General features: G+C 38.2%; 1 protein-coding gene across 2 annotated transcripts in view; it reads right to left on the bottom strand.

Moving 5' to 3' along the window:
• Positions 1–3,317: 3,317 nt before the first annotated feature.
• The window catches only part of XPO4 (exportin 4), an 80,978-nt gene continuing 59,811 nt past the window's right edge, over positions 3,318–24,484 (bottom strand). For both annotated transcript variants that reach the window (XM_068930259.1, XM_068930258.1), the window contains 14 exons: positions 22,742–22,918; positions 20,375–20,517; positions 20,114–20,259; positions 18,917–19,094; positions 17,036–17,195; positions 15,186–15,355; positions 14,025–14,199; positions 12,549–12,842; positions 11,557–11,737; positions 9,970–10,088; positions 8,784–8,914; positions 7,890–8,007; positions 6,783–6,875; positions 3,318–3,529 (listed from right to left, as the gene is read on the bottom strand). In XM_068930259.1, the coding sequence (XP_068786360.1) occupies positions 3,332–3,529; positions 6,783–6,875; positions 7,890–8,007; positions 8,784–8,914; positions 9,970–10,088; positions 11,557–11,737; positions 12,549–12,842; positions 14,025–14,199; positions 15,186–15,355; positions 17,036–17,195; positions 18,917–19,094; positions 20,114–20,259; positions 20,375–20,517; positions 22,742–22,918 (2,283 nt within the window). In that variant the 3' untranslated portion in view covers positions 3,318–3,331. The remainder of the gene's footprint in view (positions 3,530–6,782; positions 6,876–7,889; positions 8,008–8,783; positions 8,915–9,969; positions 10,089–11,556; positions 11,738–12,548; positions 12,843–14,024; positions 14,200–15,185; positions 15,356–17,035; positions 17,196–18,916; positions 19,095–20,113; positions 20,260–20,374; positions 20,518–22,741; positions 22,919–24,484) is intronic.

Raw genomic sequence — 24,484 nt, 5'->3', positions numbered from 1 at the left:
AATTTCACCACCCAACTAGACAGTCATGCTTGCCAGTATCAGAACTAATAGGCTGAGCCACAAAAAAATTATTAGGATAGCATTTGAAAGGTAGCTATTGCAAAAGGATAAGGGCTGGAGAAATAGAAAATAAACTACTGGAAATCTAGTCAGAATGAAAACACTGGGGCAATAATCTATTTTAGCAGGAAAAAAAGTCTTATGACTAGACAAATATATTTATTACAACAATATCATGCAGCATTTATAATTCAGTTTGAGTTGCATGGTTTTTCAAAAAAACACATGCATTTTTAAAACCATTATTCACTTTGCACAGTGAACGGAAAAATCAATGCAGTGATGCCACAAAACTTCAAAACAGTTATTTGGAGCCAACTCTAGGTCCACTGAAAATGGTCTATGAATCTTTCTTATGGACTTGAATGAGCTTTGCATCTAGATCTACGGCAGCGGGATGCGTAGATCACCAAAGGATTGTTTGGGGAGGGGGGGAAGAGAATATAAAAGCCACAGCGTTCAGGCATAGAAGCAGCCACCTAGCCAGCAGGAGTATGAATTAAGAAAACTTATTCCCAGCACGTTTTGTAACAACTTCCTAGATGTCACTAAACAGAAACATCTTTGCCTTTGCTCCAGGAGAAGTATAAAATAGTATGGAAAGATCAAAGCTGAACACATGAGAATGTAAGAAAAAAATAACAAGATAGGAAGAATGTTGCCTAGCATAACATTAAGCAATAAAATTCTTTTAAAAAAAGATCTTTCCTTGAACAGTTTCCTCCCTTTAATATATAACATCAATTTTAAATGAAGGGCAAAAAAAAGTTTTAAGCAATCGTCAAAACTAATCTTTGAAAGTAATTGTTTGTACTTAATTTAGCAAGTCTTGATGAGCAAAACATATTGTGCATCAGTGCTTGTGACAATACGATGGGCCTGATTAGAAAAGCAATGGGCATGCATATTACTTTATTCTGAACATTAACTGAATTCATACTCCCATTCACCAATTACAATATTCAAGAGGATTTCCAAATTTTAAAGTTCATAAATACTTTTAAATATTGAGCCCGGTTTAGGGTAAAAAGTGATAGTGACAGAGCTAGTTATAATAGAAACGATGATTTAGAAGATTAGTTTTTCAGTCAGATACAAAAAGGCTGAAGGCGTTTGCCATTATTTTTTGAAGACTTTGGTCTAGATGTTTGACACTTGAGTACATCATAGCAAACTAGCAGTTCCTACTGCTGCTTGTGTTCCTAGGCTTTAATGCCCCTCAGCTGAAGAAAAAATAAAAAATAAAAGAAAAAAAAATCAAGTTTCAGAACTGCTGCCCTACAGAACATAACAAACTCAAATTCTACAGGCAGTTCCAAAAATAAGGCAAAAACCCAAGCAAAGGAAAAAAAAACAGCCATTGGAACAGTTTAAAAACAGAAGGATCTGCTGGAATCATTGTCATTAGTGCAAATGCACAGCCAAGAAAACTTTTAAAGAAAAGGATTAGTTTTTCAGGAAAAATTTGAGGGCAATATCCCTGTCCTAAAAGACTATGCAAATTGTCTTAGAAATAATATACCTTTCCAACCTGTATTCCCTCTAACAAATTTTATGGTTGCTTTTTAATGGGTAAGTCTGCCCTTGCCCAGTTTATGCATAAATTAAAACAGAAAAGTATACAGACAAGATGGCATTTTTGGGCTTGTAGATCCATGCTTGAGACAGGCATAGATTTCACTTAAAAAAAAAAAAAAGCCCTAGATCACTTATAGCACAATAGTACAGATTTATGTCCTTTTAATTCTGGCTATTGTGACTAATTTTGAGATGAATAGCTGAAGGATGGCACAGAGTTGCAAACATGATGCTATACACAGCTATGTAAAGGTGTATATACTGTACATTTTACATAAATGCCAAAAAACAAAAACAAGGGAAACATTCAACAGCATAATCTAGCAGAGGTCTTAAGCAAAAGGGCCAACTTCTCCTGCCTCCACGTGTTTCCACAAAAAAAGACTGGTACTGGATGTGCAGCATTTATGTTTGCTTCAGTTTTCTCTGGCTCAAGACTAGAGGCAAAGTATGACCAGCTTCTGTGCTTTCGTGCCACTCTCCCTTGTTGGTCCACTACACTCAGGGCACTATAACTCTGCTACCGTCATAGCTGAAGTGCTGATATAAAAAACTGAGCAAGAGCAGAGCAGCAGGGAGGGCTCTACAGAAGCGGAGCTAGTTTCAGGAAAAAGTAAAATCCCTCCCAACAGTTCAGATCTTAGTTGATTTGAGTTGAGAAAGATTAAGTATGGCCCTTGGGTAAAAGGGTTTGAAGCCCCTCTTCTAGCATAATTGTTTTACCTAATGCCCCAACTTTAAAAAGTTTAAGTCAATAATTTACACCTTTTGAGTTGTTATTGCTTTAGCAAACAGTTCAGTGTAGAAATACATTGCAGTTGTGTGCAACCTGGACAGGAATCAAAACAGATACTGAAAGTAAAACTACACATGAACCTTGCATTAGACACTCATTCCAAAATGACACATGTCAACATGAAGGGCTGCAACAGGTACACAGCAGCTTAATGCCAACACCCTAAACCAACTCTGAAGAGTCAAATCTTGCCTTAGATTTCTTATCTAAAGTATGTGAACTTTTTTCTTTTAAATTAAGGCAAGGAAATGGCTACAGTTCCTAAAGTTCATTTTAGGGGAACAAAAATATACACCTTCTTGATTCCGAACTTTAGGCAGCAGAACATAATGTAAAAACCTGCATTACATTGAACATGCAACTTCAGGTTGATGTAGAAAAACAAAACTAAACACAAGTCAAAATACCTTTTGGTGTTTTCTTTTTCCATTGGAACACAAACTCAAACTTCAGAGAGGAAAAAATAAAGCTTAAAATCAGCTAAACTATTCAGAGCTTTGTATGTGTCTGCAGCACACTCTTAACACGGTTTTGGGTAGAAAATAAACCTGTATGTTTATCTGGCTACTCATTTTAAACCAGTAGGGGGAAAAGGCACTGATTTTACTTTTCATTGTGCCCATATCTGTTTGCATGTATATGGAAAGAATTTAAATTCAGATTTTCTGTTCATTCTTTTCACACACAAGTATGACAGATTGCAGCTAACACATAATAGCAGAAGCTGATTCAAAGTTGACCTCTCCTGTTCCACTGTGTTATGTTCAAACTTCCAGGCTCTCTAAAATCTGAGATGGCTGCAAAGAACCCGGAGACAGGTACAAGATTTAGTCAGCATTCAGCATTTCTCAGTGCATTTTGCAGAAAGGGTCTAAAGTAGGCATAGAGTTTTGTTGTTTATTTTACACAGAGAAGTCCACCAACATTTGCCATAAATTCTTCTAAACTCTTTAAGAAGGCCATCTTCTGCTTACGGTCCAGTGTAGGAGGAGTGCTGCTTGCAGTAAGCTTGTTGAAGGCATCTGCTAATCGCTGGTAAATTACTGGATCTTGTTGAGTTGATAGCAATGTTTCCACTAGTTCTGAATATTCAGCCTGTTGAACAGACAACGGTCTTATTAACTCAAAAAAAAATCCAACGTATACAACTTCTCTCACCAGGACAAAATCCAGAATCAAGGCTGTGCCCGAGAACTGTTAGCGTTTCTCCACCCATAATCCAGATTGACCCACTAGCGTACCAGAAGTGCACATGGGCCTGTAGCCCTTCACCTCTTCTAAGCCAGAGAAAGCCTTTCAACCAGACTAGTTTCTTTAGAAAAGCTGAAGAAGCCTGTAGAGCTAGGCACCATGCTTTGCAATGCAGAGGAAAAAGAAAGCTTTTGGCACTCTCTTCAGTGTGCTTTCCAGCTCTTCCATAGCACAGGCTCATTTCTATAAACTGCACTTCTTCCCTCCTTCCTGTCCCACATTGTGTGTGCCTTAACAACCATTTGCACCCCCCAATTTTCCCTTGTCTAGATTCCTTACCCTGGGATAGAGAGATATCGCACCTAAGGATTTCTCACGCTCACTTGGACAGAAGTAGAGAAGAAGAAACATGTTAAACGTGGCTAAAGAGACAGTGAAAGAGAAACGTTGAGGGTTCTGAGAACAATGGCAAACTTGCTGCTGTTTAGGGAGTAACAGGCTCCTGCTTGGTCGCTGTGGGGAACACCAGTTTAGCCGGTAGGCAGGAGCACAGCTCCCAGGACGGTGTTTACACAGACTACGGCAGGCTGTGCACCAGGGGATTGAGACAGGGACCTAAAATCACTGCTGGGGGCCAAGATATGGGCTGTTGTTACGGAAGCACTTATTACGGAGAGCTGGTTGTTCATCCACATGCCACCAATGGCACTGCCAAGGGACATGTGGAGCAAGTCCAGAATTACTACTGGACTCTGGGAACAAAGGTGAAAGATGTGAGAACCAGGTTGCAATCCCCTCAGTTCTACTGCTGAAGAGGAAAGGCTTGGGCAGGAGCAGACACATCCTGAAGTTGACTCCTGTGGCTGCTGTCACAGGGAGCACTTTGTTTTTCATGACCATGGGTCCCTCTTGGAGGGATGACAAGAGAGAGGATGCATTTGACAAAGTGGTTTAAGAACATCTTTGTCAATAGGCTTACCTACCTGGTGAGAAGCGATTTAAACTAGGTATGTTGGGGGATGATGGTAGCAGCTTGCAGTTCAGTGAGGGAGACAGACCAGATGTAGTAAGAACACAGAGCAGGGTGATGGCTGCAAGAGAGCACCCAGGAAGGATAAAACAGACCGAAAGGAGGCCAACCTCAAATGCCTGTGCTCAAATGCATACAGCCTTGGAAACAAACAGGAAGAGCTAGAGCTCCAGGTGCAGACACAGAACTGACATCACTGGTATAACTGCGGCATGGTGGGACAGCTGGTATGACCAGAGTGCTCTGATGGATGGACAGAGGCTCTTTTGGAATGAGACGGGGGATTGCCCTTTATGTGAAAGGGCAGCTGATATGAATGGAGCTCTTCTACACATTGGGCAACCCGGCCTGGCTAAACAGGGAGACCTTAACTGAACCCCAGTACAAGCAGGATGCATGCAAGAAGTAGAAGCAAGGACAAACTACAAAGGAGGAATACAGAAACACTGCCTGGGCACGTAGGAGGGACAATAGGAAAGCAAAGTACAACTGAAGTTGAAACAGGCAAGGGACATCAAGACGAGTTTCTACCAGTATATTAACAGTAAAAGAATAAAAAGGGAAAATGTTGCTGAATAGGGCAGGTGATTTAGTGACAGCAGAAACGGATAAGGCTGAGACATTCAATGCTTTCTTTGCCCCGGTCTTCATCGACAGATTTTCCCAAGCCTTTGTGACTAGAGATAAAGTGCAAAAGAGGAGAGGAACTACCTATAGTAAAGAGGATTGACTCAGGGATCTCTTGAGAAATTTCAACTCATACAAGTCCACAAGACCTGAAGCAATACATCCAAAGGTACAGAAAGCTGGATGATGTCAATGCAAGGCCACACCCTATCACCTCTGAAAGATTGTGGACACTGGGGCAAGTCCCCAGCACTGGACAAAGGCAAATGTTGCACCCATCTTCAAAAAGGGAAAGAAGGACAACACAGGAAACCGTGGGCTGGTCAGCCTCACTTTAGTCCCTGAAAAATCACGAAGCAAGTCTTCCTGGAAGCCACTTCTGGGCATAGGAAGGAGAAGGTAATTTGGAACAGTCAGCATGGGCTTACCATGGATAAATCACGCCTAAACGACCCGATTGTCTTCTGTGATGAAATGACTACATCTGTGGATGAAGGGAGAGCAGTGGGTGTTGTCTTCCATGATTTTTGCAAGGCTTTTAACAGTCTTCCATAACATCTTTGCAACCAAACTAGGACATCCCCATTTAGGTGGGTGGTCTACTACCTGGGTAGTACAGCCAGGAAACTGGCTGGATCATCAGGATCAAACAGTTGTGGTTAACGGTTCATATATTAACTGGAGCTAAGGGGTCTATCCTGGGCCCTATGCTGTTCAATACTCTATCTGTGAACTGGAAGAAGAGAGGAAATGCACCCTCTTCATCTGTGGATGAAAGTACACCGGTGGGGGTTACAGTCGATGCATTCGGGGGCAGGGCTGACATTCAGTGAGACCTAGACAGGAGGAGGAATGGGCTGACATGAACCTCATGAAATTCAAAAAAGACAAACGCAAAGTCCTGCAACTGGAAAAGACTCACCCCCTGCAACAATATAGACTGGGAAGTGACTGGCTGGGGAGTAGTCCTACTGAAAAAAGGACCTGAGGGTCCTTGGACAGCAAGCTAAACATGAATCAGCAGTGTGCCCCACCCTCAAAGAATCCTAACAGCATACTGGGCTGTATTTACAGGTACGCAGCCAGTAGATCAAAGAGTGATTATTCCTCTTTACACAGTACTCGCTAGACTGCACATGGACTACTGTGGCCAGTTTGGGGCTCCCTAACATAAGAAAGATTTTGATGAACTTGAATGAGTCCAGCCACCGAGATGGTCAGGGACTGGAAGCACAGGACTTATGAAGAAAATTAAGCATTCAACAGGCTGCTCAGAGAGGCTCTGGAACGTCCATCTTGGAGGTTTTCAAGACCAGGTTGGAAAAAAAAGCCCTGAGCAACCTGATCCGAATTCAGTGTTGACCCTAATTTGAGCAAGAGGTTGGACTACAGACCTCCTGAGGTCCCTTCCAACCAGAATGATCCCATGATTTCAGCTGGATGCACAATAACCATTGTCCATTAACAAACGAGTAGTTTTCAAGTGTCTAAATGCCATACCTGATGCAAACACACTAATGTGTAGAATGCTTCACCTGCTGCAGTTGTCATTTCTGTATTGTGCTTCTGAAGTACCAGCATATCAAAGACCATCTGAAATTATAAAACATAAGCAGTTACAGAAGAATTCTGAGATGTAGGCTTAACTTTTCTACTTTACTAACAACAGCTGTTGAACTTCCATCGTTGCTTCTGATAATAATGAAGAACTTGTATTTACAAATTATCCAAGTTTTTTTGAACTTTAAGTACCAGTAATTGGAAACTTTCAGTTCTTTTAGAAGTAGAGTCTTGGCTTAACGGCACAAATTCACATCTCAAAGCACTGAAACCTGCTGTTGATTTACATGCGTTTTCAGAAAGAAATGGCATCTCTTGCATTTTTCTCATTCTCTCAGCTTAGCTGATATAAACGCTTAATGAGTGGTCACCCAGTAGTCTGGATGTCAGTTTGGCAAGAACATATTATGCCTTAAGCAAAATTCGAATCTTTCCTGAAATCTATTCCTGATTAGCGTGAACCTGGCTGCTATTAGTTCACTCCAAAATTCACAATAAGGTGGAATGGATTGTCCTAAAAGGAAAGTACCAAATATGACACTGGATTAAGAAGAGGCATAATTTATGGGATACATTGAATAAATGACAGCATTTTCTTCTTTTATCCTAGTACCCAACTATGCTCTTTGTCCTGCCTCTTGCTTTAGTACTCTACCTAGCCTTCAGCTCACATAAGTCTGTCAGCTTTATTTCACAGCTTTCACAGTAAATTTAACTGCTGAAATTGTTGATCACCTTCATTCTAGAACTTCCATACAGAGCATAGAAAAATACATTGCACTCTGAGAAGCAGAGGTCTTATCGCTGATTGGTGACATGTGATTTCTTCCCTCTGTGCTTCTATCCTTCTTTGTACTCTAGGCCAATGTGTCTAGTCCATGTTCTCTTTCTCTTTACAAGTTCTCCTGCCAGTTCTTCAGGTGAGGGACTATTCCCTACTATTTTTATATGACCACAATTAATCTAGTAAAACGTGATCACCGTTTGGCCTCTTGACACTCTATAAGCAAAAAAACCAAAGTAACATGAAATAGTTAGATAACTTACCTTAAGAAAGTGCCTTGTTGCTAGAAAGAGGGTTGAATCTGTTTCTTGTGCTTTCGCACACTGCTCTGCTAATGGTGTTACAGCCTCCAGACAGAGCTGGCAAACCTCAGAACTCATTCTGGTAACAAGCGTTAAAGAGTCAAAGTCAGACTTCAGGCTTGAAATTGTAGTAAAACTTCTCAGGGCTGTCATTCAAAAATATTTCAAGTTCTTATATGCTCCAAGATTTCTTTTTACTACAGTGCTCTAAAAATAATAATAAAAAAAGCAGACTCTATTGCAACTTTGTCGCCTTCCTTTATTAGCTGCACACCCTAAGGTAATATAACCCTCTCTGACATAACATTTTCAGAAAGAGTCCCTTATGGTCAAGCTCATCTGTTTCTGACACGTGCCGCAGATTAGTGAAAATGGTACTCCCATTAGAAGAGGGAGAGCCCATTGGCAACCTGACAGGAAATGCTCTGGAGCCAGCCCAATGGAACTGCAGCAGTGTTTTGTATTACCAGCTGAGAAACTAATTCAGGAATGGCTTTTGGATACCATACCAGCTGAAGGCTTATGAAGTTACACACTCTGAAGTGAAGTAATGGAGGAGGCAGGAATGGCTGCCAGAAAAAACTTACACGCTAAACCACTTAAATGCTGTATTCAAGCAACACGAGTAAGAGGAAATTCAGCTAATCATCTCAGGATCTCAGAAGACACTACAGTAAAACTCTCAATTACCAATGTAAAACAGAGAGTAAAAGCTGATTATAGATACATAATTATAAACGCACATGAAAAATATACAGAAAACAAAAAAACACAAAGGAAGAAATCAGAATTCTAATGCGTCTTTGTAAAAATTAAATTAAATATTTAAACACTCCCAAGCTCTACAAAGGATACGATGACATCCCTAACTCCAGTGAGTACATTAGGCTCTTAAAGAGGTCCTCTGGAAGCTGTGGAATTTTCTCAGGGAATATCTCACAGATGAAAGTGATTAGTTTGTAATATTGATTACACAGGGATGGAAACTGTCAAAAGAAAAACATAGTTAGTTTAGAATTAAGTAGCTCTATGCAGACATTATTTCCAGCTGCACAAAGAGATGGGACTCATGCCTTCTGCTGAAAAAGAAAAGGTAATTATGGTAGACAACTTCAGGGTCAGTGGTTACAACTATATTAGCAAGTAATGTGGTACAACAGAAGGAGATTTGCAAAGCGAGAAAGTTGGTGGTGGGAGCCCAGTACGCATCTAAACACACTTGTAGAGTTTTACTTCTGGGCAAGTCTTGTTCTGTGGAGTGAAAGCTTCATCAGCTTTTGCAGCACATTAAGGGTGCTCCCAGAGCACATCTTTTGACGTAGTTTTAGCTCAAGTGGATCCAGTTCTCATGCTATGTGAGCAGTACCAGATGAGAACCAAAGCATATTAAGAGGGGACAACTGAGATGCACTTCAAAAAGGGATCCCAAATTCAAATAAAACATTAACATGGTGCCAGTGAGATACTGCCATTCAGTCATTTCCTTTTCACTGTTCTACTGACAAACTGCATATGTTGATGATATGAAAGCTTACAGTAATGCAACAATAATCCAAGATTTACTATTTTCCTACTGAAAAGATACTGCCATGTATCACTCAATAGCTACAGAATAGAATTAGTAACTCTCAAAATAAAGTAACTCTCAGTAAAACAGTAGGTCAACAGCTCCCACGCTTTTTTGACTAATGATCACTGTTAATGCTTCCTATCAAATTTTTGACGCTATCAGAAAAAGGATTCCACAGATCACATTTCCCTTTTGACTCATTGTTAGTCTATCCATCCTCACTCACAGGGGAAAAAAGTTTTGTTTTGTTTAGGCCCTTCTTAAATACATTTTCAGATAGAAAATACTTCTATCTAATACATACTTCTTTTTTAAACAGTGTCTATAACTTGGGAACAATCACTTTCATTTAAAATAAATCCTAGAAAACCCATTCTACCTATGGAAGTGGAACGCAATTTAGAACCCATTTCTGGAAATCTATTACTGTGTTTTCATATTCTAGCAACTACTTATCATAACTGTACTTACCTTCAGCAGATCCTGGGACATTAGAGGCAGAACTAGATTAACACCATATAAGACAACATCTGCTGCCGATACAGATCTATTTGTAGCTTGCCCAGGCTCGTGTCCTCTAAATACTTCATCTACAAAATAGTCAAAATGTTTTTTATAAAAAGAGGATCAAACATATTGAAGGAAGAGTCGCATTTCTTTAATGAAGACATTTTTAAAAATAGGACTATTCCCCTCTTTCCAGTCGAACAAAAACATGAGGCACTGTATTAAAATAGAAACTTAGTGAGCAGAAGCTGCCACATCACTCTGTATTTATATTCATTTAATAACCACGTATACCAGATGGCATGCTAAACCAGAACACTTAAGACACTTTCAAGAACTCCCTTCCACTACAGAAATCTGTACTTGTTTCTAGTGATAGCTGCTTCATGACTGCGTGCATAAACAGATAGTGAGCAAAATATTACTGCATTTCGACACTAAGTGTGTGCAACAGTTGCACCACAATTTAAAACAAAGGAAAAAAAAAAGGGGGGAGTTACTGAAAAAAAATACTGTATGTTAAAACTTGCAAAGTTTTATCCACTTAAAACTAAGACTTACATTTCTCATCAACTGGCAGTGACCTTACTTTTATAATTCCTGCACTAAGTCTACAATAGCATCCAGACAAGTTTCAGTACCTTTCACATTTGGGTATTATGTTTAGGCAGCATTCACATTCCTGTTTCACGGCAAGTGTCTTCTATGCAACTAACATGCAATGCCTGACCTGAAAAAGGGTAAGTTACATGGTGTCGAGTGGTCCACTCAATGGACAAAGTCTAAATCTGGTTCTGCATTGCTGTGCTGTCCACACATGACAGAAAACTAGATGGGTACACTGCATCTGAGTACAAGGTTCTCTCTCTTTCAAGAAGCACCTCAGAGCAGCAGTGAAGAACATCAAAGCAACCTAGGCAGACTGATGTTTTCTGTGCAGCTGCACAGGACATGGTAAGATGTGAATCATGCAAACCTATTTTAATTTATTCAAAAGCTATGGCTGAGTTACAGTTAGCAAATCATATTCAGGACCAAAGCAATTTTAAGTGGCAGCAATATGGAAGAAAGTAGGCTGGAACACAAAAAAGAAGCCCAAACCACAACTGCATACCATAAAGCACGTATTGTGTATGAGGAATACAAAAAACTTCAAACAACAGAATTTTAATAGCTCAGCATTTCACAAAATGTGGATCCTGTCCTGAGAAGATAATCCATCCCTCTTCCTCCAGTCATTTCTTGTTCTGACTTCTCTATGATTTTTAAAATATTCAACCGCTGCTACTGTACATCCGGACTTGCAGCCTTCAGATTTCAAGCTGTTTCATCTATGAGAAAATATTCTCATTTTATGAGAGCAATAATTATTTCAGAATGCTAAAAGATGGGCCATACTGTGAAAAGTGTCCAGCAGATTAAATAGTAATTCCTGATCCAATCAGCTCTATACTTCAGTTTTCACTTTACTTGGATTGAACACAAGCTCCTTAACAGTTTTTCATGCTTAGAACACAAGTTATGGTTCATCTGTGCCCAGTTCCTTCATACCTGTATCACTGAAATCTATGAATTCTTTAGACAGAAGATTAGTCAGAAGCTCCATAATAAGAAGGAGATCTTGGTACTGGTCTTCTTCTGCTGTAACATCTATCCGTTGTCTACCTAGATTATTCTTGGAATATACCTGGAGCAGAGTTAGGCAGGCCTCGTACAAGTTCATGGCTTTGGCCTATTAAAAAAAAATAGTAAGATGAAAACCTCTATGCGCTAAGAATGACATATTTTGTTTTATGATGGCGTTACTTGGTCAATGATAACCCCAGAGTTTTAATTTCAGTTATACTATCCATTTTTCATAACAACTGTACACAAAATCATCGTGGAAACTGCTACCTTACGTAATAAGAACGTTTACAACCATGTATTGATGTGCTTTTATCAACTCAGCCTTAAAAAGATTAATTATCAACAAAAATCTCTGAAGGACTCATCTCTGCTGTCAAATTTTGGAGCCATAATTTACTGTTAGTCCATACCTAGTTTGGAGTAGGCAGAAACTTTTCTAGATGCGAAAGCAAATTCACCAACAGTGCAAAGACCAAAGTGCACTGCACTGACTCATTTTACCCGCTAATTTCTTGGTATACGTTATACCACGTTTAGGATCAAGCTAGTTTCTCTGTGGTATGCGTTTGTCGCAAAACAGTGGTGCACTTCTCCTCAGCAAGTCTTCAGAAAAGCTTGATATGGTTAAACCATATTGAGCACTCAATGAGGTCCACAATTTTTGCTACCCATGCATAGAGTTAAGACTAGAGATGAATTATGGTCAAGTTTATTGGTCTAAGAACAATCCAGATATCCTGCTTTTAATCTTAGGAGGGCATGTCTTTAAACAAAGGAATTCCTCTAACAGATGTGCCCATATAGCATTTTTTACCGTATAGAAGCTAAAATATCACTACAGTTTGTTTAAAGGATAGCACTGCACCCACCCACACACTCACTCTTCCCTTCCTCCTCCTTTTGGTTATATTTACCTCTCCAAGATAGCAAATTTGTTTATGTGCAACTTCAACAAAGACTTCTATTATGAGATTAACAGTCTCTGGTGTGTTTTTGTATACTTCCATTAACCCAATGCAATTATTAAGGAAGTCCATTAGGAAATTAAAGAGAATTGCTACATTATCAATCTGGGTAGCCTCAGCAATGCCACAGAGTGCTTCTAATGTAGCAGTGATTTCCTGTTTCACTTCTTCCTCTTGACAGATCTGCTGAAAGTTTTCTTGGTTTATCACATTCAAGAATCGCTGCTGAAGTGGCTGAAGAACCTTAAAAAAATTAGACAAGTCACACTGAGATAAGCATATTATTACATGAATGAGATTTGAGCTTTCAGTAATTTAGCAAGCTCATAAGTTGCCTTTGGCACAAAAGCACAAGACTCAATCACTTCCAGTTTGCATGGGCGCAATTACGTTACTTTGTATCTCATTACTGTAAACTGAAAGGGCTAGTGATTAATGTTTCTTGCTAATCATCATCACTGGCAGGTTGGTGTCAAAAATCCGTACCTACATAAACACTACAAAATAACATGAAGTATTTACACAAATGACAATGACTTTCCCTAACTCACACTATTTGATTATCTTCCAAATTCAGTGCTACCAACCAAAAAATTGTTACAGGTCATCAATGAAAACATTAAGATTCATGTTCACAATAATCTTTGTCATGTTATGATTCTCTGTAGTGCAATCTCTCTCATATTTATAACTTTTCACTACTAACCAGCCTATGTGATTGTGCTTGCAATCTGAACTAATTTAGGAATTTCCATAAAATAATTAAATGCTTCTCCCAATTACTTCCAGCACTTATGATCTTACCTTCAATCACTCATTTCACACTTCTGCTAATAGAAGTGACTAATTTTCTCTCAGGCAGCCAATGCTTTATAAATGTACGTGATGCTTCCTGACCACATTTCAGCCACTTTCTAGCATCAGCCTTCCTGCTAATAGGTATCTGAGCTTTAAAGGCATCAAGGAATGAAAAAGCTGGTCAAGGGGCTTCATTATTCTCCACGTGAGCTTGGGGGTGGGGTGGGTTGTTTGTTTTTAGACTTACTGGCGTTATCATTAAGCCTGAATCATTTATAACATCTCCAAACCAAAACAAAGGGAAGAAATGAGACAGATCTAAGGAAAAATCTTAAACTTTTATAATAGCCTCTTTCAAATGTACTGCTATACTAGCTGTTTCATGACTCCTTCTGTTCAGGTAACGATATTTTACATATCATTTTTGGCAGCACACTGGTGCCATACAACTACTGACCTCCAAAGAATCATAAAACAAGCAAACAAAAACAATCAGTATTAGATGTTCAAAATCAAAAGATTCTGTAACAGTTGACTTTGTGTCTTTGTAAAATTCCCTAAACTGACTTCAAACCACAGTTGTATTACTTGCTAAAATGAACGTAGCAGAAGCATTAAATAGCTTACCTCTGTCCAGTATTGTTGTTTTGTTTCTGTGTCCATATGAGCAAAACCTCCTAAAACTAAAGCTTTCATTAGTGTTCTTTGCACAGAGCTGGACAAATAGTGAAGAGGAGGACTTCGCCTTGCAAACTGTTTAGCTAAATTCCACCAGTTTTCACACTGAATAACTAAGTTTGCCCTAGAAGGGAGGTTAGAAAAGAAAAGAAAAGAAAAGAAAAGAAAAGAAAAGAAAAGAAAAGAAAAGAAAAGAAAAGAAAAGAAAAGAAAAGAAAAGAAAAGAAAAGAAAAGAAAAGGTTTCATTAAAGAAAAGACTTCACAAAATTTTTATGAACAGACATCAGGCTGATAGCAGTTGTCAATTTTAATTCCTTTACTCTAAGTCTATATCATCCTCTGACTTTTGTCTGATTAATGCCTTACCTCCAAGACTTCTAAAATATATACTCAGACAATGGCTCAATTCATTTGGGAGAAAAGGGAATTACTCTAGTTTTATCCACATATAAACACACAGCTAATAGACATATTACATGGATTAAAAGCTTAGTCATGATAAAGGAAGCAGTTTATTCCTGAAGTAGCTCCTGTGGGTTTCAGAAACTAATTTTTTTCTCTTATGAAAATCCCTCAAGCATCCATGTTTACATTTTTAATTGCATGTCAATTCACAAAAGTAAAACATTCAAGAATTTCCTGCTTCACAATTTCTAATACCAAAGAAAACTTTGAAATTTGTCTAAATCTGCCACATTCTAGATTGTTTCAAACATTTACAAAACAAATTTTATACTGGCTTGTGCTGGTTTTTGACCTTTCCATCTTGAACAACTTGTTCAGCACATATAAACAACAACACAAAAATCCTCATAATAAGAGCGGAGACCAGGAGAGTGTTCCTTCCTCACTACTTAAGAGTGAGGCACCGAGGTAGGGAAGGAGAGTGCACTTCTAAACAATAATACAAATTACGTTACGTTTTGTCAGCTCTAGGTCTCACTCCTCACTTTGTCACACCATTTTTTTTCCCCCAGTTACAGCATGTTACTAAAGTCATTTGACTTAGAGACATGAATAGGAAATGCCCCGTATCTCGATTACTTTGGCCAAAAAATTTTAAAGGAAGCAAAAGAAATTTTTTGACTTCCAGAGGAATAGCAACTTACCGCTCTCTCCTTTCCACTAACGTTACTAGCAGTTGTACAGTATCATTTGCAAGGTCCTGCTCTGAACTCCACACTGCCAGGTTACTGATCACTTTTTCTAAAAGGTAACCCACAATCCACTGGGAACCCTCTGTATCAGCACCAAATGCTGTACTAAATGGCAGACTTATCTATAAGAAAAGCATTAAAATGAGTGAGTTTTACAAAAGAACTCAAGTGTATGGTAATCAGTCAGCAAATTCTTTTCAGGCTCTCACTTCTCTACTTAAAATACACAAAAGTTACACAGACAAAGGCAAAGAATACCTGGAATAGAAATCTTTGCCAAGCTTATCTTTCAATTTTAAGCACAACACTCGAGAAAGAAGAGCTTAAATGTCATTATAAAATCAGGTTTGAGTAGTTTCTGTATGTCTAGCTTTTAATACTAATTTAATTATTACAGCTTTTAAACTTTCAAGATCCCAACTTCATCTCTCAAAAGTGCTTCCATGGATTTATGAAGAAGAAGAAATTCTTCAAAATTAAATAATAAAAATTATTAGAACTAAAACTAGCTCTTAATCTCCAAGGTCCATCTTGTGAGAATTTATTTTCATCACAGAGAATTTGTTCTGCATCTGCTTTCTGAATTGTTCCTTCAATCCACGTATCTTTTTGGAAAGATGGCACATTCCGGTCCTGACATTTAAAATGTTTCCTTGAAACTTAATGTTCTCCTCTCTTTAAAAAAAGTTTCTTAAGAGTGAAACCCAAGGATTTTTAATAATTGTGCAGAGGCTCCATGTCAGCACACCACAAACATCCCTAACTTTAAACTCGTAATATTTTCATGACTGAGCATAAGATTTAAATAGAGGTGTCCAGTCATATTCACATGCCATCGCTAAACACAAGTTAAATGTATACATTGCCTAGATACTCTGTTTTGTCGCTTTGCATTGTTTCTCATGCTCTCTCTTAAATGCTCTCCAGTTCTTCCCCAACTGGTACCTTTACAAATTCTTTGCTCTGCTGTAAGTAGAAGCTGAGTAACATGTTTCAAAGTAATCACAAGCCTTTGATAGCCTCAATTTTCTTAAGGAAAGGCCTCCTGAAGCGTTAGTATTCTTAGTCACTTCAGCAGTAGAAACAAACGGGAGGAGGCTTCTTTCTCAAAAGTTAAGAGTCTGCATGACCTCCTGAGGACGAGTGGCCTCTGTTAGCTAGATGGATTATAGTTAGTTCTATAAGCAAAATCAGGATCAAGGCACTTGTTAGTGCTGTCCAAACACACAAAAAAGTTGCTCCTTACAAAGAACGCATAACACAAGTCACGCTAATACACAATGAGACTATAAGAAAATGGGGGGAGGAGAGAAAGGAGCATGACATTAGCTAATATACACCTCCTTGCAATAGTGTTAAATACTCAGTTCAAAACCACGACCAGATTATTGACTAACCATCATCATCCATCAAGAACGACCACTGTACTAGAGATGAACTGTAAGATCTGATAGACAGTGAGAAGTAGCTTATAAAATTGCTGTGGTGGGTGAGTTTTACCCACTAAACAGCCTAGGAGAATGCTAAGCCATTTTGCTAGGCCAATGGCCACAAAAATCACGTCTACACCAAGATGTACAAGTAGGGTCCCCAGCAAGTTACATTTCTACTTAAAAGAAAAAAAAAAGAAAAAAGAAAATAAGAAGAGAACATGCACTTTCATACAAATTCCAAAATAAACCAAAACACATTTCATATTAAAAATACTTTATAATTGAAGCTTAAAATAGCTACACTGACATCTGCATTCATAGGATAACATTACCACTAATACCAGTTCATTCATACAGTTATATCCTTACCTGATCATACAGCTTTTCGTCGACTAAGAGGTATGTCTTTGCCCAGCGCTTGAGGAACCATACAATATCTTTGCCCATCTGGGGGCTCAGAAGGTGTGTGAGATTTGCCCTTATTGCTCGAGATTCTACTTCTGACACTCTTAAAATAGCAGATAACAACCTGCAGATTTAAAATACAATTAAGATGCTGTAAGTATTTTTTGAGGAAGCAACTCTGTACTAAACACTCATTCCAGCATGAAATATGATGGAAGAAACAAAAAATATTTCATCCTACTTTAGTGGACTAAAGAGCATCTGAGTTTGTCCTCTCTCTAAATGCACAGAGAGAGAGAGAGAGAGAGAGAGAGAGAGAGAGAGGACAGACTGGCAGACTGGCAAATACACAGTCTCAATATGCATTAAAAGATAAGGTGATTATCTTCGACTGTGAAATTACTGTAACAAGAGAATCCTCACTAGCATTCTGACATCATAGGAACGATGACAAATGGGAAGTTTTTCAACTGGATCACTACCTGGTGTGCTTGAAAAGCTTTCTTTGAAAAATGTTCTCCCTTTCTTGCAACAACCACCTTAGTTAAAGTTTGGGCTAAGTGTGCAGTGTGATACATACTAAAGAACAAATACAAAAATGACCAGTTGTTTCTTACTGCTTTCATTACCACAAACAATCTGAAGCAGATGATCACCAGATGATTGCATTAATATAATCAGTCCACAATATTGTATTAAAAATTAGCCTTTATACTATACTCATTTATAAATTTGATAAGAACATGACAGTCCTCAATGAATTTAGGAACTGACAGTGGTCTATCTCTTGAAGACGTTTCAGAGGTACTACTGGAGAGAGCCTCAAATCCCTCTTTACTTAGATCTGATTTTATTCCCATCTCCGTTGAGACACTGCATCAAGAAATTCTATTGACCTCTTCTTGTAGCTGACAGGATTAGTATGAGTGAGCAGTGTTCAAGCTTCTAAATGTGTTAACCCACGAAGCTCATCTTTGCGAATGAAGAACCATTTTTCCAGCCCCTTGCAGAAGAATAAAGAGTAAGCACACAACTAATCTTGAGCGAAAAATCTTCCACGTCTGTTAGAAATGAAACATGGTCTTCTCCATTTGAGTCCTCCAACCTCAGGACTCCTTTGTGGGTATCAACATCTTGCAAAAAGAGAATGGAAATCCCTTATGTTATTCCTTAAACAGGCTAATATTGAAATATGTACAGAAGTGACAACAGTACTGAGGGCAAACTGAGCTGCTACTGCTACTGAGGCAGCAACTCATGTCCAAAGTAGACAAGCTCACTTATGCTTTGGAAACCATTTGCTTAGGCTGTACATGCGCAGAATTCATTATAGAGCCTATAGCATGTTATCTAAAGATTTTGATCTGTGTTGCTTTAAAAACAAGTTTTCAGTAATTTAAGCAATATTTCTGTATTTACTTCCAAGACTTTGCATCATGTCCTTCAGTATGCCTATTTGGTCATCAGTCATTTTAACCTTGCCATCCTGACTCTGAGCTGTAACTGTGTTGATGCTTTACTCCCATTCTTCCCCTCAGTCCTCCTGATGAGGGGATCCCCTGGATGACTTTGACTTGAAAGTTCATTTGTAGTCATTCTACCTTTTTTTACCCTAAGAAAATGGCTTCAGCTTTTCAGTCTTTTCTTAACTTCTCTCATAGCATTGCCTTAATAGGTCTATATAAAACCGCTCTTACAAATTATTTCCCCTTACTTTAAAACCAGTTAAAAGACACATTTATTTTCCCATGTTCAATGTTTACATATTACAAGTCCACCCACACTCCAACTTTCTCTCTGAAAAAAAAAACATTTGACATACTTCAGTGTGCGATGCAGCCTTACCTAATTACAGAATCTGTTCTGTCGTACCCTGGGATGGAAGAGGCCTTTTCTCCTGGAGATCCCAGAATTTGAAGCGTTGTATTGATATCAACCTCAGCTGAATGCTTAATGGAATATTCCATTACTTCTGGAGGTATTAGCGGAGTCTCTCCCTGAGTATCATTAGCCAAGAGGTAGCCTTACATTAAAAAAAAGAAAGAGTGATCACAAATTTCTACCCTAGGTTAACTTATGGTTTTTTGATTAAAGAATCCATTAACTTAACCGTAGACGTGGCACTAGAATCAAATGTTTGTACAAACCCTGACTAACACCGTTGACACAAGTATATCTAACCTCCAACACTTAAAGCCATTCTGTAGAGGCAAAGCTAAATCGACAAGAAACAAAGACTGAAAAACAAGCCACCAAATTACAACAAAAACAAAGAGCAGCTTTGCTTCACGTGAAAGTACTACAGCTGATTCTTCTATAGGATAAAAATAATTTTATACAACATTTTGTAGCCAATTTTTTTCTCCTTGGGTCATGCGATAAAAAATGGCCTGATTTTACAGCTTCCCCACTGAGTCCATCTCATTCAGGATTTCTGTTCTACTAGCATTTCACATCTGTTAGAGGCTTTCAGACACCAAAAAAACTTGCTATTATAAAGTTATATGAAATATACTTCATAATGGAGGATACTTTTCTCCTAACAAAATACAGACATTGTTTTAGTTATTATTATGCTTTACAGACAGATGTAAGAGAGTTCCAGCTAAAAAGTAAAAAAAAAAAAAAAGTGTATAATCAAGTTCCGTGAAATGTAACAAGATACAGGTACACGGATCATCAGCACTGATTGATTCTGGAACTCGCTCAATCTGAAAAGATCATGAACAGACTAATTACTTGAATAGACTGACTAATAACACATCTCAGAAAATGAATGATGAAATTAGTCACAGGCATTTTCAAAGGACATCCCTTATGTAAAGATTTAATTAATCTTAAAGATCACCCTCATATTACTCATGGCAGACGAAAGGAAGACAAAGATTTTTTGTGAACAGCACATATAAGATGAAAGCATCATATGGGATTAAATACACACAGTCAATTGACAGTAGCGGACATGCTGGGATTTTTTTTCATGAGGTGTTTCAGTTTCAGTAAGAATACCAGAATAGGCACCGCTTAACACTGTTCACTAACCTGTGACTAAAATAAGCCAATGAATATCCTCATACAGGTCATCAAGCACTTTGTTGTCAATTGAGCCTGACGCTGGTGAGGCAAGTAGCTGTTGCTGATGTCTTTGCAACTGACCATGGAGCCTTGTCACTCGGTCTTCTAATAAACTGTGGACAAATAACAATAAAATAACTTTGCATAGTCCTTAAATTGTTTTTGCAAAATCAGGCTTCTCATATTTGGCAGCTTCACTCATCCGCATTCACAGATATTGCTCTGTACCTGGTCAGAAGAGGTATACAGTGCTCTGCAGCGATTCTCCCCAGCATGCCCACGCTGGCCAGCTGGTCGCAGAACTGGTCTCTGTCATCCTCCTGCAACTCGCTTATCTCTTCTTCTTCCCGAGAGGCCACGCCATTGGCAGTCTGTTGTTATTTTAACAAAATTAGAAGTAACCAGTTAATGTTACACTTCCTAAATATCATCATCACATTTCAGCACATCTTTTCACTGTTTTCTTTCAAGCTTTTTCTTTTATTTTATTTTGACTTGATGGACAACAGGCTCATACTAGATTAGATACAGAAGAGCTAAAACAGAGCAACAGACTTGGCCTCATATTATTTTGAGATCAGCATTTCACAAGCATATTAGCAAAATGCCAAATTGAACTCATTGTATATTTGCTACTGTTTCCAACAGCTTTCTCAAATCCAAAGATTCACTGTTAGTGAAAAGAGTCAAGGATAAGAGTTATGAAAATTGATACTTGTTATTAATAGCATAAGTACAGGCTGGACAATAGCAGAACAGCTTTTGTGCGCCACTGGATGTATAATTCAGCTCTGTCAAAAGCATCCGCTGCTAGAGGTGCAATATAAAATACTGAATATCTCCGGCTCACAGAGCTGGTCTGCGAACCCAGTGGTCAGAAGATTGCTGAAACACATCTGCATTTCAGATCACACACATATCAAGCCAAGAACCATTTTAAACACTGAAACTTATTTGCTTTTTCCCGGCCTATCCTTGTAGTCATACAAAGATACTTTTCTCAGTTCTCTGAGATCTTATATGAATCACAAAAGAGGTAGTATTTTTCATGACGAAATGAAAGTCACCTCTTTCATTAAAAATTGTCCATAATACATTGTCCACAGAGAAAAAGCTTTAAAAAGTAAATGCTATAATCTCAGAAAAATAGAAGGCAAATTTAAAAAAAATAAATTTTTTAAAATTTATTTCTTGCTGAATGCAGAAAGACGCACGCTTTGGTTTTTCAAAGCTTATCTTGGTTAGATCATAGAACCACCTGTATAATAATCGGACCTCATTTCCTTGAGGCAATCAACCATTTTATGTTGAAATTACATATCAATGTTAAAAAAAGTTAAAAAAAAAATTTAAAGAATTAAAGTTTCCACAACCGACAAAGTAGAATAAAAGCAACAGAGAACGCTATTGTTTTGCATTGTTTCTCCAAAGGCTCTGGAAAACTGACTCCACACACAATTCCTTATCCAAAGTGCTTTTAACCCATCTTTTCTTTATCTAACCCAGCAAATCATTCTCTTTTGGCAACTTCAAAGTTGCAGCTGTTTACCGCAGAGTGAGTCCCTGCTCGCAAAGCGGAGACTGCAAGTTCTAGCGACCGCTTTGATATCCAACAAGAAGCATTCTAAAACGCCAGCTGTGGCTTTTAAAAGGTTACCCATGGGCTAAACGACTTATCTCACAGAATGACATGAATTAACCTGTATATACAAGTTATGTCAAGATCGCCTGACATGAATTCAAAGTTCTCCTGTGAAATACTTCCCTCTGTTTTGGCACTGTTATTACCATCTGTTACATATCAAGATATCAGAATTAGGTTTTATATGGGACTTTTCAGAATGAGGTATCTATCAGCATCAAAATTAAGGAGACTAATTTTGATATGGTCACTGAATCAAATCTATGCAATAATTAATTCATTCGACATTTACATCCAGCTTTCTATACTATAATCTCTTTTAGTAATATGCAGACTTCCGGCAAAGAGACTTGTTTTGTTTCTCTCTTGAAGTCATATACTTTCAGTTTTTCCCCAAAACAGTCACCTCAAAAATTCGATAGAGAATTCACGTACCATTTTATCCAGAAGAGCCATGCCGTATTGTAAGTTTTCTCCTAGTCTGTGCACAGCCATACTACGTTTTCTCAGATATTTATACATGTCTATTATATTTCAAAATAGCCAATTAAATTATATTTTGAGGATAATGTATGGCAAGAGAGGCAACAACAGCACTAAAAGGCTTCCCACTTCAGTCTGGAAGACACTAATCCGGGGAAGTTTAGTCATTCCATCTCCAGGGAGATCAATAGGCTGCAGGCCAATTTTGGAGTAACGGGTTTGTTTTTAATTAGTATCTTCTTTTGAAGTGATTCCCACTTTTGTATTTCCTTTATTTCCTCTTCAGAATGAGATAAATAGACTGAAAAAAATGACTTTTTTGTAACAAATTCAGCAAGTTTTTCATTTCCAATCAAAACCATAAATAATAATTCTGTATTAGCTCCCTCGAGCTAACATAAAATGGTACACACCAAAAGACATGGCTTAGTTACCATATGTCATTAAGAACCACTAGAACAAGGGCTTACCAAATTCCTTGTACCATCAGGAGCAGCTAGATGGCACTGAATATAAGAATTAAAAACCTGAACAGCATGTCGGGTAAAGAAACCTTTATGGAAATGTTTGTCATCTTGCACCAAAGTAAGCCAAGACTCCAGCAACTTATCATATGCTTCCATATATACCATATCATCTTTGTCAAGCTGTAAGACATGGAAGAAATAAAACAAAAATGTTATTCCTAAACTAAATCAGAGTAAAACACTTATATTCATTATTCTTTAACAAGTATTCTTCTTAATGTTGAAGTAATTAAAACAAAAACAACAACAACCAGTCACAAAATCTGTGTAAGGACAGCCAAGAAAAAAATCTGGATGAACTGAAACAATAAATGGAAAAAGGTCAGGGTAATTTTCATGCTTGCTAAGCATTCAGAAACTACCAAAGTTTCTAAAACTTCTGAAAGTTTCATACTACCTAAACATGCAAACTGTTGGGTGTCCCCCCCCCCCCCCACAGATGTCAAAGCACCTCAGCTCTTATTAGTAACAAAAAAAGAATTGAGCTATTTGTATTTAATTAGGTAGAGAAGTGCAAAACCATGTGCCTAAGGATTTATATGCCTTCCACTATTTTTGAAATAAAGAGATAGACAAGATGACAATTCTCTCCTCTCTTCTGCAGGACAGCGTTATAAGATTGCATGTATTCAAGAAACCCTACTACAGGTAGCCAATCCAGATGATGAGACACAACAACTCAGTCCTGTGGACAAAATAAAAAGGCATAACTCCATGGAATAAGCCAGCACTTCCAATTGCTAAGTGGATTTTAACTGAAGCAACATGTTTTCATTAGTCATGTCTTTCTATAACTGTTTGGTACATAAGTTGCAAAAAGTAGTAACATGTCTGAAAAACAAAACTCCTGAGTTACAGGCAAGAAGATAATGCAATAGATAATGCCATGAAAAAAGAAGTTTTTGGCACTTTATGGTATTCTCATAAGGAAGCTAGGGAAGCACGATGCCTCCATAACGTAGGTGCACAACTAGCAGAAAGACTTCGTCCGTATCAAACAAATTGAGTCACAAAGAAACCTTAGTAAAAATTCCCAATCCTTGCTTCAGACCAGTGATCTGGATGACAGGGTATGGCAGGACCAAAGATGTCACACAGACAAATTGTAAATAACATGCCGCAGCATGGGGAGCTGAAAAGTTTTGATGCATCCAACAGAAACAACACTTCCCAGTTCAGAACTCTCAGCTTCAGCAGAGGCCAGATACAACCTGTAATTAAAAGCCTAATTTCCCTAAAATGGGAAAGGAAAATAAAACTAGCTACTTCTTTCTTCATAGTCTGTTGCCCTTTTGAATAAAGAACACTTCTGAACTTTGTCAAGCAGCATCAAATTGGCAGCAGTTAGAAGCAAAGTAGAGAAAGGGACCAAACTCAGAATGACCTCTCCCATCATGTTTTTTTTTTTTAAATACCACAAAACAGGAACAATGCATTAATATTCATTCTGAGCAAAAGAAATCTTTGACAGCATTTCTATTTCCATTTGACTTTCCATTCAACATCCTGTTTATACCCACCACTCATTCCGCTGGACTATTTGATTTCTACTTCTGCGTAACAACTGTCTTGAGCTAAGGAAAGCATAGCTGGACAAGCATCTTCTCCCAGATCCAGCACTATCAAAGGAAGAGATGACTGATCCAACTCGTGCCACACAGTACCCCCCAGCACTGCTGATGCTTA

Source organism: Struthio camelus, chromosome 1 (genome assembly GCF_040807025.1).
Source record: "Struthio camelus isolate bStrCam1 chromosome 1, bStrCam1.hap1, whole genome shotgun sequence".
In the NCBI taxonomy this organism is placed as follows: Eukaryota; Metazoa; Chordata; class Aves; order Struthioniformes; family Struthionidae; genus Struthio; species Struthio camelus.
This window is presented reverse-complemented; position numbering and strand designations above follow the sequence as displayed.